The sequence below is a fragment of the Netta rufina genome, assembly GCF_964035555.1.
Source record: "Netta rufina genome assembly, chromosome: 2".
Classification (NCBI taxonomy): Eukaryota; Metazoa; Chordata; class Aves; order Anseriformes; family Anatidae; genus Netta; species Netta rufina.
In genome coordinates, this window is record NC_140124.1 from 37609556 (window position 1) to 37625093 (window position 15538).

Sequence of the window (15538 nt, forward strand, 5' to 3'; positions counted from 1 at the left end):
TTGGGATGTTGAGGTAAGAAGGTTATCTTAGGCAAAGAATTTTTCTTTCCTACTTTTGAAGAATAAAGGGGCAGCAGGCACATTTAACTATCTGTAGAGGTGGGACATGGCTATCTGTGTCTGGGAAACATTTCTACCTACTAAGAAGGTACTGCTGTACCATTGCCAAACAAGTTGAAATAATTAAAAGAGATACTGAGTAACAAATTTGGTTAATGTATTATTTTATCAAGTATTAATCTAAATATTTTAAATGCAAATAATTCAGACCTGGAACTTCTTGAAGCCAATGCATAGCAATCTGACAAAAAATAATAATAATAATAAAAAAAATATCTCAGAATCTGCAAAAAAAAATCTGGTTCTTTAGTTATGATGTAAAATGTTTCAGTTGACTTCACTGGGAAGTAGGTGCTTGGAATTATGTGTGAGTCTAATCCTAGTTCCTGTTAAAACTCCGTTTTTGCAGCTGGAATTGATACTGATTTAATACAGAGGTGCACTAAGTAGTTATTCATTAAAGTTCATTTTAAATTTTGTATAGAAGCATTCTACAAGCAAAATTATGTGAGAATTTATAGCTATACTGATTTCCATGGCATGGCTTCTTTGCCATGATGTACATGTGAATGGTTTATAGGAGATTTTATCTGGTAACCAGACTATTTCTTGATCACTTTTCTGATAAACCTTGTTTTAAATAGAAATTATTTGTGAGGTTGAAATACCTGAGTGTTCAAGCAATATAAGCTGAAAGAAAAATACTAAGAAACATTTGCAATTTTGTAAAAAATTAAAGCCCTGGCTTTCAAAGATGGGGGCGAACATAGCAGTTATATGCACAGATTAAACATTTATGTGTGGAAATGGGTACTTAAAGCTTAAATGCTTTCCTAGAATTCTTTCCTTTCCTAAGAAATAAAATTTTCCTAGAAATTTTTCCTAAGAAGAAGAATTTTCAAGCCTAAAGTGCTTTCTTGGATTTTTTTTCCTTGTAAGGAACAGCTTTCTGTATGCAACTGATTTACAGAAGCTTTCTAAACATTTGAGAAGAGTGTAAATAGTAATTGAGCTGCAATGTATAATAACCTCATCAAGAAGTGTCTGGTATACTCCTCAAATTTTAGAAATATTTAATATTTATTTAATTTTTATTGTTCCTTTATAAATCTTTTGAAAAATGCTCATTTTGCTTTTAAATCAAAGAGCTCTACCAAGAATTAAATAAAATATATTTAACTTGAGTGACATTAAGAGTTTATCTACAGTATGTTCTCAGTATCTGCAGTATCTGTTAGTAGTATGTATTTTATGCAGGTATGGAAAAATGCTTGCTATCCATTTCATATTAGGACTACTAGGTAGGGGGCAAAGAGTATATATATTTATTACCAATGTTTTACCATTTTGATACCATTTTTACATTTTGATACCATTTTACATTTTGATACCATTTTTATTGGTATCAAATGTTTATCAAATGGTACCATGTTTACCATTTCATTGATAAAGTTATTTGTTAAGAAAAGAACAAGAAGCCCACCTGCTGTATAATTATATCTCCAATATAAATTTTGTAAATCATGTTCTTGGCAAGAATGTTTTCATCAATGAAAACAAGTATATCAAGTAGAAATTTGGCTTTAGAAATACAGTATAGCAAGTATTGTGCTCACTGTTTTGCTAAGGATTCCTCAAAAAAACAACTATCTCAACTCTCAATACTTACACAGCAATTGGCCATATGTAGTTTTCTAATCGATACGAAGTGAAACCTGGTAGCCTAAGGTGTTGTAGGTCAATGCACTTTAATTCACAAGTGACTAAGCTCTTTCAGTTAACTTAAAAGGCAGGTTTTAATCACTCGTCAGTAGTAATGTGTTTGCTCAAAACAATAGGTCGAAATAGACCTCAAGATTAGATAATCTCTTTAACGTTTTTATAGAGGTAAAAATTCTTTTCAACATTGTAATAAATGGGATGGATTAAATTGCCATCAGTTCATTGCACTAGTAATGAACTAGATTAATTCTGATAGTATAATTAGTAACTGCATAAGATGCAAAAGATAGGCAAGCAATGTCATTCTTGAGCTGTTCAGAAGCATGGGTGCCTCACCTATTTCTAGAAAAAAATCAAGCTGTTGATTTTTACCTGGTTAAATCTGTATGATTAATAAGTTGGCTTGTTGTTCTTGTGCTGTATGTCATTTTATACACAATTATGATGACTGGGATCAACAAATCTATCACAGATGACTTCTCTCAGTGTGAGACGAGCTGTCTTTCCTCCCAATTGTAATTTTCCCTAGAGACAAAATTTTATTGCAGTTCTCATTTAGCCAGGTGTTTCTGCACAGAGATTCTTCTGAGCCTTTCTCAGCTCTTTTTAATGCTATTACTCTTTAGAAATATACCTGGAAAGTCAACTACATCAACCCTTCCTGACAGCTTCAAATCGTATAACTATATAATTAGAGTCTGTACATATTAGTATGAGTATCTATGCTGATGATTGTTAAAATTGTTTTTTGGAGATGGAACTGGAGAGCTTTCAGTAGGAGTTTTATGGCTGTCATACCAGTCCTTCTGCTGGTCTCCTAAATTGAGTGGTTTCATGTTTAGACAGATCACTCCCATCAGCCTGCTGAGAGAGGTAGTGCTTCATTTAATGTTAGATTGGTATTACAGTAATGTTGTTAGTTACAGATGAAAATAGTTTTGGTTTAGGGATTTTATGATATTCTGCAGAGTTAATAAAATATTTGCTTTAATATTGAAGATTGCATTTGGTTCTGTATATTTGAAGCATAAGATGCTGTTCAGAGCTAATCTGTGATTTATTTGTGACAGACCTTTCTGAAAAGTGTGGGAATCAGGGATACTTTTTGGCCAACACTAAAGTCACACAGGCATTATTTTTAGTGGCTATTTGCTGTACAGGTTGCAGCAAAATGAAATGACTCCACTGAACAGATCAAATGCACACTTTGGAGTGATGCAGAAGTACTTTGTGGGGGACCGTGTTTCCTTGATTCCTCCTATATCATCTTCTTGTTCATCTATATACTTCATGTTCATGCTCATATTTATGTTTGACATTGGCTCTCAGTAAGTGACAATACCAAATGTAAAAGTTTAGAAATGCATCTGTTGAGAGTGCAGGACAAGCATGCTGTCTGGTCATCTAAAAGACTGTCCTTCAAAGGGAAAAGGAGGTCATAGAATCATAGAATGGCTTGGGTTGGAATGGACCTTAAAGATCACCTGGTTCCAACCCCCCTGCCATGGGCAGGGATGCCACCCTCTAGGTCAGGTTGCCCAGGGACCCATCCAACCCAGTGAGGACATTTCGCTCTTTCATGGAACTTTTTTATACTTCAGGGACTTTTTCTTCACCGGAAGAATATGACTATACATTTAGAACGACATTACCATTGCATTACAGTTCTCTGGCATTCAATATAATTTCCATGATCACTCAGAAACTTGTAGATGATATATTTTTAACAGGTGCAAGTAAAATGGAAAGCATGAACAACTTTTTTTTTGATTAAACAGGTGGTATATGCAGAAAACATATTAAGAGTGATAAATCAGGTTAGCATAAGGACTGTTATCATCCAAGAACTGCCAGGCAGTTCAAAATACTAATAGACTAATAATTCTAGAAGTAATTAAGCTTTATAAAATTGATTTTCTTACTGTATCGTAATGACTGCAAGAACTGAAGTTTTACTTTGAAGGAGATAAAAAATTCTGTGAATTTATCTGAAAAAAAGAGAGTTACAATTCAGGGTTTTCCGCAAGCTTATCTGAAAGGCACTTTTAAGTGACTTTGTGAACATATTTGTCATTTGTCATTAATTTAGCTGTGAATGAAAAGCTGTTTCTTCCTTTTTTTTCCTCTTGTTATCTTCTAAGAAGTTGGTTTTGTTTTGGAATTTAAAACTTCTGTTACTACTTTGCCACTATTAATGCATGAAATAGGCAGTTCCAAGATAAAACAAGAAAAACAAGCAGGGACAGAGAAGGGGAATACTGAGAGAAATGTAGTCGACAATAAATGCTGTACTGAATTCATACTTTGTAACTAAAGCTCAGGTTGCCTTGTATTGTGTAGGGAATGTCATTAGTTAGAATCAGTAGACGGAAAAAATGAAACTAAGAGGTGAAATAATCCATTTAAATGTACCTGGCAAAATAGTAATAGAAACAGAAATGTAATTCAAAGCTACTTGTCTCTGACTGTATGATTAGCCTTAGAATTGGATAGGTTTAGTTTACCATGGCAATGGGGAGTTGCCCATCCAGCCTAAGAAAAGCTGAGGAGAGGGGTGTGATCAAGCAGCACTTGTTTGCCAAGGGTTTGTGTGTGTACCTTGGTGGGATGATTTGACTTCCTTTCATTTTTTGAAAAAGGGCAATGACATGTTGCTGCTAACTCCTTGGAGTATTTAGCTGGAGTGGAATGTCTTTGACAAAATAGAAATGTAACTTCACATGAGCATAAAAAAAGAAGGGGGTCATCACAGAAAGCAGTCACTGCACCACAGACACAACTCTTCTGGTTAGCAGAACACATGGCCGACATTGTCGCCATGTCTGACTTATTAATGACATTGTATAAATTAGAATCTGCAATCTGCAAAGCACCAATTTCACACCAATCATGCAGTCCCTCAGAGTAATTCTCAATCTCTGAGTAGCTTTGGTGCAAGGTTGTTGTCAAACACTACTTCTGTGGGTTTGGATTTGAAGGGGATTATTTATAACGGTGGATATGAGGCTAGTAAACCATTACTGTAGTTCTGTAAATGTACTGCATGCACTCTAGTCTACCTCCTTTCATATTTTTTTTTTTCAATTTATGAACTGCTGGTAATGGTGTTACATTGCAAGTCACCTGCTTATTTTCCATGCACCTTGCTGATTTATTTATTGTGCTGAGAATCTGAGTACAGAACTCCAAAAGTTCAGCAGTAGAGTCTAAGGATAAATGATAGCACATAAGAAAATCTGTATTGTCCTGGTGGCTCTCAAAATGTAATGCTGTAATTATGGATCTAAGGATCATCTTTCTATGATATACTGGGAATTTATTTTTTGGATGATGGAAACAGATACTTGGAAACAGTGATAGAACTTTAATTTCTCAACTAGTTAGAAATCTGGTATTGGGAAATATAATATGAACAAAATAATCTGGATTTTTCAGGAAGTTTTTTTGGTTGGGGGATTGTCAGATACGGGTTCTGTGGACACAGTACTTTACATGAGTATGGTTAAATGTCCTTGGTGGTTTGCTTGACATAGCCATTTCACGCTTAGACCCCTTCCCTCGGGGTAAGGTGGGAAGGCTGTTTTCTGCATGGGTCCCAGCATGTAAGCTGTTATCTGGACAACCATGAGGTAAATTTAGTGTGTACTAGAGCAAGGCACAAAATACATTTGTTGAGACATAAAACATGAAATATTTTTCATGAAATTACTGCTTCCACTTCCTAGAGATGCACAAAAAGGTCTTAACATGTAGTGCAACATATTCAAATGTTATTTAAGAATAGTTTTGTATAGTAAATATTTGTTCGACTCCGTGTTTCTATGTCAGTGACCCAACAAGTACTTCAGCATGGATTTTGGCTTAGAGAGATCAGTGCGTATTGGCATGTTGTATAATTTTGGATTACTAGGTCAAATATATTTGTGCTTGAAAAATACCATTTCTAATGCTTTTTAACTGTTCTTTACCTTTTTAGTTTCAAATCACTGTTTCTGTGATAACAAAAATGAATTTAAAAAGATGCTATATTCCTCTCTCTTTTCCTCTCTACAGCAATGGAGTTTCATGAAAACCTGCATAATATAGGAGCAAGAGAAGGCTTGAAAGAAAGAAAGCTGCAAAAATCTGTAGAAAGTTTTACGTGGAATATTACAATTTTAAAGGTAATGTGTCATCCTTTGGTTAGCTACTGTGTTTTTCTAAATATAATATTATTATTGGTCATTGGTGCAGAGAAGGGCGACGAAGCCGGTGAGGGGCCTGGAGAACAAGTCCTACAAGGAGCGGCTGAGGGAGCTGGGCTTGTTCAGCCTGGAGAAGAGGAGGCTCAGGGGCGACCTTATTGCTCTCTATAGGTACCTCAAGGGAGGCTGTAGCGAGGTGGGGGTTGGTCTGTTCTCCCACGTGCCTGGTGACAGGACAAGGGGGAATGGGCTTAAGTTGCGCCAGGGGAGTTTTAGGTTAGATGTTAGGAAGAACTTCTTTACCGAAAGGGTTGTGAGGCATTGGAACAGGCTGCCCAGGGAAGTGGTGGAGTCACCATCCCTGGAAGTCTTCAAAAGACGTTTAGATGTAGAGCTTAGGGATATGGTTTAGTGGAGGACTTGTTAGCATTAGGTCAGAGGTTGGACTCGATGATCTTGAGGTCTCTTCCAACCTAGAAATTCTGTGATTCTGTGATTCTGTGAAAGTTCAACTACATTTGTTCACTTTTATGATTTTCAATTTTTTTTTTTTTATTAAGCTGAGAACACAGCAGACCGTCAATGTGAATTTTTGACATGGGTGAAACAATGAGTACTGATTTCTGTGAAGCTACTTGGGCTGGGAGGAAGCTGTGCTGCTGTTTAAACCCTTTTCTGTGATTTCAAAGGGAGTGAGGGTATTAAGGTTAATGCAGTTATTGAAAAACAAAAGGGAGGCTGTTGCTATTGCAGTTAGTGAGGAATGGTGATTAATGACACATGCAAAATATATCAGTAATCCAGACTGGAGTAAGATGAGTGTGTATGATCTAGAGATTCTCTTTGCCTTCTATTGAGCACATTTGCTTATGTTTTTACACAACATTAAGTGATGTAATATAAAAAAGCTTTCAGCTAGAAACCCTCAGGAAACTCAAATGTGGAACAACTTTCTTATCTCTAGTCTTTCATCTCAGCAGAGAATATCAAAATTTATAGAGACAGCAAAACTGCCTCTCCTAATTTATTCCCTTGACACTATCCTTCTAGCCCAAATTATTCAAATTTTGTGTTTACATCTACTAATGAGTTCTTCTCTCCCACTCAATCAAATATTTCATCACTATATTAAACTAGAAAATCTGTTTTAATTAGAAAGAAAATTTTCTCCCACTGATTTTTTTATTTTTAGTTCTTATTACTGAAAATAGAATTCCCTACCACCTCGCCTTAGAGTGCACCACTACAGAAAAGCAGTAACACACACATATTTGTGCTTTCTGTGTTAGTTTCAGCTTTTAAGCTTTTTCACTGTCCCGCTTATTGTTCTGTCCCCCTTGTTTTACACCGTACAAGTTTAATGCAGAAGACAATCAAAAAGAGGTTGAATTTGCTACAGCATGTACAGTTATTACATTCTAAAAATATGTTTGTAGGTTCTGCTTAAAAATAAAAGGACCAGATTGTCACTTTTCCTTTAATAGAGCAGAATTTCCTGAAGATGCTAAATGGGATGTGTCAAGTACAAACCAATACTACCTAGGAGATGAAGAGAAGGGCAGTCAGTTCAGTGGGTTTGGGAAAATGTAAAGGAAATAGATTCTAGCCTTTAATTTTCTGTCAAGAGGATCAGATACAGCTTGGATAAGGCAATCTATTTTAATGCTGACCGAAACGGCAGCAGTACCTCTGTTTCATCTCTGCTTTCCATTCAGAACATACGGGCTGGCTGGGGGAAGGATTTGCAGTTGATGAATGACTGACCTGTGAAACTGTGATTTCTGCATAAGCCAGGAACTGGAGAACCCACACAGGAGATCTGGCTCTTGGGAGCCCTGAAGGGCTTCTTTGTGTATCCTTAGGATTAATGTAATTATGAAGTTAAAGGCCTTCCTTCTAAAGAGATTATTCAGGAAATCTCTTCAACATTGACTTAGTTTTTTTTTTTTTTTTTTTTCTGCTCCCAGACTAATGTCCCTTCTATAGGAAGGTACAGTTTTTCCCATACTTAATACTTCATCATAAAATCAGTAAGATGTCTAATCAAACTGTCGTCTAAACTGTAGGAGGTCTTATTACAGAAAGTTCATGTATGTTGTAATGTCTTAAAAGTTCTTTACAAATGTTACAGTTCACAAATCCTACAGTTCACATAGGCTTCTATTAAGTATTATTATTCACATTTAGATACACAGAAAGTTAGAGCTTGTGATTTGCTTGAAGTAAAACACGTTGAACTTTTTCACTCTGGACTCTTAACTACAGGCTGTAACTGTAGCTTGTCTTGAGGGACATAGTTAAAAAGTCCATGAGATTCTAAGACACTGCTCTTCCTGCAACCATAATTTTGATCTAGTGCTATGGTTTTCCATTTCTGTTTTCCATTTTTCCAGCTCTCTGAAAAGTATGTGAGGACAGGGATGGAAATTGAATACCCACATTTTCTGGAGTAAAAATTGATCAGAAGAGTGACAATCTATGAAGCCACTTGAAGAATAATTTATTTTTTTCTCTTGAATTCCCTGCCTGCTTCAAATTAACTTCTCTTTTGAACAGCATAAAAAATAAAATCTAGTCTGTTCAGTGACCCCAAATTTTGTTGTTCAGCAAGGCAACTGAGCAACCGACACACCAAAGGCAGTGCCGTGCTTAGATAGATTGAACTTTTTATTCTACTTGTAATTTGGAACAGTATTTCACGTAGTTTCTTGGCTATGATTTAGGAAATGCTCTGTGGCTCTGAACAGCATCACTAAATAATTCTGCATGAGCGCTATCATCAGCTCCTCACAGAGGAATCGTAACATGGTCATATGGCTTGGCTGATATATTTTCCAAACCGATTCAGTTGCATTTTGCCCTTAAGGCAAGTATTGATCTTTTTTTTTTTTTAATTGGGACATTTCGACTACAGTTGATGCAATGGAAAGTTTGATAAAAAAATGAAATCGACAGCTTAATTCTATAGGAACTCTTTGTTAGAACAGCTAACTAATCTAACAAATATCTATATGTGTGTGTATGTGTTACAATTACTATTTTAAAGTGTTTTGGTTTTCCTAATTTGAAACTGTGGCCAAATTTATTATTGGTATGGCATGTTTGAATTTGGATGAAATACCTGTATTCAGTTTGTGCATTTATACATGGACAGCACTGTTCTCACCATGGGCATTCATAAAGCCCCCCAAACGTGCTTCCTATGCCTGTAGGTGCTCAGAAGAAAAACCAGTATCCTGGTTCAATCAAGTTGCTAGACTGATGGGATTTTGGCTCTTACTTAAAAGCATTTTGAGAAGTTAAGAAGCTAAGTCCTTTATTGCCTGATTCTGTGAGTGCACTCAGAGCAAGTCAGCTGGACACGGAGTGCTGCAGTATGCTACAGCATACCAAGCAGCCCCCTGCTCAAAGAAGCTTTTGAGAAAGTGATACTGGCTTCGTACTGTTCCTGATACAAACTTTGGGCTCCCAGACCCTGAGATAAAGCCCAGTCATTAGTAATGTAGTTTCTTGGAATTTCTGGGGGAGAAGGTACTCATGCAGTTATTTCAGATGTCATCTATACAGTACTTTAATGTTCAGACACTCACTGGAGAATCTGTTATCCAAAAATCATGAGTGAACACATACCAGATTGAGAAGGCAGTTGTGCTCAGATGTTCCAGTTACGCTGTCAGATTGTCTGATGTGGTATCTCATTTCACAGATAAGAGAACAGATAGGAACAATGTTGGTTTTGCTTTTATTTACCTTTCAGAAGCTATGATATAAAAACACTTCTTCTTGAGACCCCTTGGACAAGAGAAATTTGATAAACAGCTAGAAGGAAGGTCTGTGAGGTTTCGTAATTGGTGGCAGTTTGTCAGATCTGGATGACTTTTCAACTTTTCTGCCTTTCGAGTGCTTTGTGCTCAAAAGTGTTCACTGTGACTACAGCTTGAATTTTTAAGATGCATACTTTTTTTCCCTCAGCATATGGCTTCATGATGGCACATCAGCAGAGCTCGGATAATTGCACAGACCTCTCTCGCTTGAGCTAGGGCCTATGTTTGGTAGCACTGGGTGGCTCTTACTTTGTCTTTGGCTCAAGACATGCTGGTAGATAATGACAACGCAGTTGTTTTCACAAATGCTTTTCTAAGTTCAGAGGCATTCAGAAATCAGTTGCTTCATTCTGAGTGTCGGAGAAGAGATTATCTAATGGACACAGATTAATTTTACTATTTCACCCCAGTCTAAACTTGACTAACACCAGGCCAAATGTGTTTAGTCTGAACCCCTCTTGCCTCTAATAATCCAGGCTCTTATCCCAGATCTACTCTTGTGTATGGAGTTCATCATCCTCAGTCTTGTCCAGATGATCGCAGCTCCCTGCTGAAAACCAAGCCATTCCTGCCAACCCCTGGCTTCCTCCCTCCCCTCTCTCCTCCATCCGGTGCTCTTTTCCCACTTGGTACCTAATTTTCTATTCTGGCAGTTTTTCCTATTGCTTTCCAGTTCATATTGTCCCCTCTTCTCCAGAGATGCTTCCTGATGAGTGTTAATTTAGTTTCCCCATCACTTTACCTGATTTCATTGTGTTCTGCAGTATTCTGTCTGTTGTGCATTTTTGCTTGTTTTTCTTTCTCACCAACTTTTAATCTCATTGCCAAGTTCTCTCACTCTTTTTTGAATTGTTAGTCCTTCTACTTGACTACCATTTCCAGGCTTCATTCAACATGGTGGTTTTTGTCAGATCTGTTTTCTTTCTGTATTCCAGTCCCAATTGTTGTCTCCTTCTTTCCTTTTCACCTTGTCCAGTTCGGTCTAAACTCTGTGTTCCTTCACAGAATTCATAGTTTTGTTGCTAACTCATGATCTCCTTCGGTCTTACCTGGTCACTACTTTGCCTAATACAATCCAACTTCACTTTCTGCAGTCATAGACTCCTTGCCAGTTCAGCCCCAGAGGTTGCCCTTTGCCTACTCCTTTTCTCCATCTGCTCCTTGCCAAAGTCACCGTCCCAGGCTCTTCCTTTCCTTCCTCCAGTCTGACTTTTGGGCTGCCTGCATTGGTAACCAAATCCTGGTGGTAGGACAACTTGGAGAAGCTATACAGGAAAAACCAACCGTTTTCTTCTAGCGCATATTTTTTATTGTGTGAGAACGGAATACACATTGTCTTGCCACATGCTGGAGCTGTCAGGAGATGAAGAATGACCAAGAAAGAAATCCTGCGTGATTGTATTAGCCACTCTCAAAATCTGATTTTTGTTTGGTAAAAGCTCATAACTTGGATCTGCTGCCATGGGTTCCTTAAGTCATTTGAATTGCAAGTCCCTACCCTAAGTGGGAGGTGGGGGGGAAGGATGGAAGGTTGTTAAAAAAATTCTGACAGCATTTTCCTGTCTTTATTCTCAGAACTGAATGAGCCATATGGATGAGGTTAAAGAATAATATTAAACAGTAATAATAAAATCTGCTAGTGGCAAAAATCCTATGTAGAGAATATCAGCTTAAGTAGTAAAAGTTTGGCAAGCATATAAGCAACTGACAGCAGGGTTTTTTTTCTAAATGGGGAGTTTTAGGCAACCTTATTAATAGACTGTTGCTAGCAGCTCTGCCTATAATAAACAACTTGATTAAAGTTCCAGAAGTATATTATACTAATCCATGTAAAACAGAACTTGGGCTAGAAACAGATGCACTCCAGATATGACTCATTTAGGCTGCTGGAGTGTTTTAAATTAGCTTTTAGTTGTTTGTCAGTTTGGAAAAAATATTTTTTAAAAAAAAAAAAAAGATTCCCTGGTTTTCCTTAGAAGAAAATATTACTGAGGCTTTTGCTATGTTTGGTGTACTTCTAGATTTTTTCCTGTCTGGTAATCAGAAAAAAACACCCTAGCAATTATAGCCTTGGATAAGGGTAGGGGGTAGAAAGCAATATATGTTTCGAATTTGTGTGCTTCAAATGTGTAATTCTGCTTACTTCATGGGGTAGTATTTATATTCTGCCTTGCTAAAGAAGTGAGGTTGAAACAGCACAATGTGAGTGCACACATGTTTTTCTGATTGCCATTGTAACTCTTTATTTTTGAAATCAAAAAGTTGGATTTCAGTCTTATTTGGCAGAGGAAGAGAGGCAATGGAGCAGTTATGTCTCTACAAGAGAAGTTAGCATCTCTTCAAGAGAGGTGTCAATCAGGAGAATTTACATGAGAAAAGCGTGAATCCCCCAATTACAGGAAAAGGTGCAGTCAGAGTTCGTACCTTATTAGGCATTATATGAATTGAGAGTGTCAAGGAATTACAGTACCTGTTTTTGTGTGTGTATATGTGTTTGTTTTCTGCCCCTTCGGTTGGAAACGACACAGTTTAAGATCTAGTATTTTTGAAACCTCATCTGATTTTCTCCACGCCGTGGGACCGTTCTCCTTTGGGATTGCAGGCACAGCACCATGAGCTTGTCCATTCCCTGCACATGGGCAGGGTAGACAGAAAGGGCTGCAGGGAAGGCAGTCCCCAGTCTGCTGCTGAGAGTTGTTGCAGTTAGAGGGCTCTAATCAGTACAAAGAGATGGAGTAGCTAATAATACAGGACAGAGCCAAATCACCTGAGTCTGGGACAGTTTCTCTTACAGTTTTACTTAAAACTTAATTACTGTGAAGAGAAACACTGCAAGCAAAGAAGGGTAGCAAGCAATCCTGTGAGGTCTCTGTCATCACCGTGCTTTTTACGTGTTGTTTCCTGGCATGTTATTTTCACTTTTTATGTTTTGTCAAACTTTGATTCTTTACCATGCTACTACTAAATGAATCACATTGCTAGGGAAAAAATGTCAAAGAAGAAGAACAACAACAGCAACAAAAAGTTTGCTCCCTGAAGTATAAAAATGAGCCTTCACAATTTTCTCCATGCAGAAACACTTATAGTCCCCATGGGTTAAAAATACAGCACAGATTACTTTCCTGACAGCTGTTAGATAGAAATGATCCCTGTTCCTTTGTTTATGCAATCAGCTGGCTCCAGAGCAAGCAAGGAGCTTGGTTGTTACCAACTTACAAACGTGAAGTAATAATCCATGTTCATTTATTTGCTTATTTTGAACAAAGCAACTATTCCATTAATCTGAAACAAACAGAAGGAAAAGGGGAAAAGAGAATCCTGTTACCAACTCTGTATTCTAACAGTGTTTTTGTTTTGCAGGGACAAGCTGATCTTCTCAAATATGCTAAAAATGAAGCACTGGAGAATCTGAAACAAATCCATTATGCCACTCTTTCATGTGGACTTAATAAACCAGGCACTGAAAACACAGAAATCTCAAAACCTCGTCGAAGCCTGGAGGTTATACCTGAAAAAGCAGGTGATGAAAATGGAGAATGAGAGAATGCTCTTCTCGTAATTATGGAGTTTATAACTCTGTGACCAATTGTAGCTGCATAGGACATTTGCTTTGCACTTACTGTTGGAAAATATTTGGGATTTTCAAAGCACAACTGGAGAAGCTAATTACAATCTATTGAAACTGTGAATGTATGTAGCAACTCTGCTTGTGAAGGCAATGATATTGTGTAACATGGAAATTACGTTATTGGCCAAAATATAGTATATATGTAAAAGATACTGTAATTCAGTAATAGCGTGCTGAAAAGTTCATTATAGTGCCATAGGGAAATGAACATTTCTTAAATGAGCTGTAATGAGAGGGAGAACAGTTCACAGAATTTGACAAGATGCCTTGATTTTCAAACAGATTAGATGTACAGGTCCTTTATTTCTTCGCACAGGTTGGTAATTGTGCTAGCAAGGTGAACTATTGTGCACCTAACTTGAAAATGAGGTCCAAGAAAGGAGGATCCACATGTTTCACACTATATGTCATACAGCCGGTCAGATATTTGGGTTTGAAGTGGTATTGATTTTATTGTTGAGCCATAAATTAAAATGAGAATGTAATTAGACAGTGATCACTGACTTCAGTGCACTATAGGAGAGCCATTATGTAAAAGGAAAATGTGCAATCAATCTGATAGCCTATGTCAGAAAAAGATACATACCTATTTTGCCTAAGATCTTCTGCAAATGTGTGTAGATAATGTGACCAAACTGCAAGCAAAATGTTGTAAATAGTTTTTTTCATTTTGTGAAGTGAAGTGCTCATATTAAAAAGTTTTATGAGATTGCTCCCAAACAAGTAAAGCTTTTAACTAAATTTTAACTTTTTTATTTTTCAAGTATTTTCTTCCTTACAGAATAAGCGATATCTCAATAAGCAGATTTGTCAAAAAATTGCTGTTCTGGTTCTGTTTGTTTGGTTTTATGACAACATTAGGTAAAGGTATTGTAGCTGATATGCTCATTGTAAAATGACTATACCAACCTAGAGTGTTCTCTTACTGTTTCTGATTTAACAATAAAATGGACTATATAATTACAGAAGCTAATAAATTTGAAGAAAAACAAGCAAAATCCTAAAAAGATTAAAATGCAGTTTTTGTTCAGTAGTGGGAAAAAGGGGAAGGTGGTGATGTCTGTTGTAAGTATTGTTTTAATTAGAGCAGTTCAAGACAGGCATTCTACAAGGATTGATTAGTTTAACCAATTCAAGATCCAATTTCTGCATTTAGGTTGTAATGAACATCTACATGTATATAACATCGTGGAAAAGTCAATGGATCTCTGACTGAGAACGTCAGTATACTTACACTTCATCTGAATTATTAGGAACTTAAATTTATTTTCTAGTCTTCATAAAATTAAAGGAAAAGAATGATAAAAACAATTTGCATAATAAATGTCACATCTTAGCTTGCATTTTTAAATGTCAAACTGAATAGGTTAGGAGCAGTTTTAGAAGGTGGTAAGCTCTTTCCGTGTCCAGTGACAGATCATATGCCTCAATATTATGATCCTGCCAGAAATGAGTTCTACTTCATGTCATACAAAATGAAGCATTTAACCTGTGGTGAACACCTGCTAGCATTGCCTTGTGAACAGTCCCTCTCTACGTTATCAGCTGCAAGTCTTCGATGGCACATGGAGTTGATGGGAAGCAACACAAAATTGGCTGTTGCCAACCGTACTCCAAGACAGTATGAAATCAGTCTTCAGGGGTCAAATCTATTCCTGAATTATCTACAGGAAAATAACTGTGTTACATCAAGATTCAGCTGGGCCATAAATAGGCAAGGTCAGTTTCACTTCATCAGAAAATCCCAAACCTAGGCTACTGGAATTTTACCACTGACTTTTAGTCCTAATTGAAAGGCGTGGGCTTTGGAAAAACATCAGTACAGTTAGCATTATAGGCCTAAAAGCCAGTGAAACTCCATTAGCAGCCCTTGCCCACCATCGTTTGCCTGGCATTTACATAGTTACATAATTTATATAACAAACAAAGCATTTCTGTGGAGCCTCTTTCTTCAGCCAGGCTATCAGAATTAATGGCTGAGGCATTCTTACTATTTATATATTCCTGCTTAGTTCATTGCATCCTTGAAAGACGTTGGTCAACATTGAAAGGATTAAACACAAATAAGGTTGTTTGGTGTTTTTTTCTTCACTTTAAGGCCAAAAAAAAATTAAGTTAAA

At 36.9% G+C, this 15538-nt stretch overlaps 1 protein-coding gene across 1 annotated transcript in view; it reads left to right on the forward strand.

Moving 5' to 3' along the window:
* The window catches only part of PLCL2 (phospholipase C like 2), a 100397-nt gene extending 85991 nt beyond the window's left edge, over positions 1-14406 (forward strand). Inside the window, exons 6-7 of the mRNA XM_084282244.1 lie at positions 5836-5945; positions 13151-14406. Coding sequence (XP_084138370.1) covers positions 5836-5945; positions 13151-13330 — 290 coding nt within the window. The 3' untranslated portion in view covers positions 13331-14406. The remainder of the gene's footprint in view (positions 1-5835; positions 5946-13150) is intronic.
* Positions 14407-15538: the final 1132 nt, after the last annotated feature.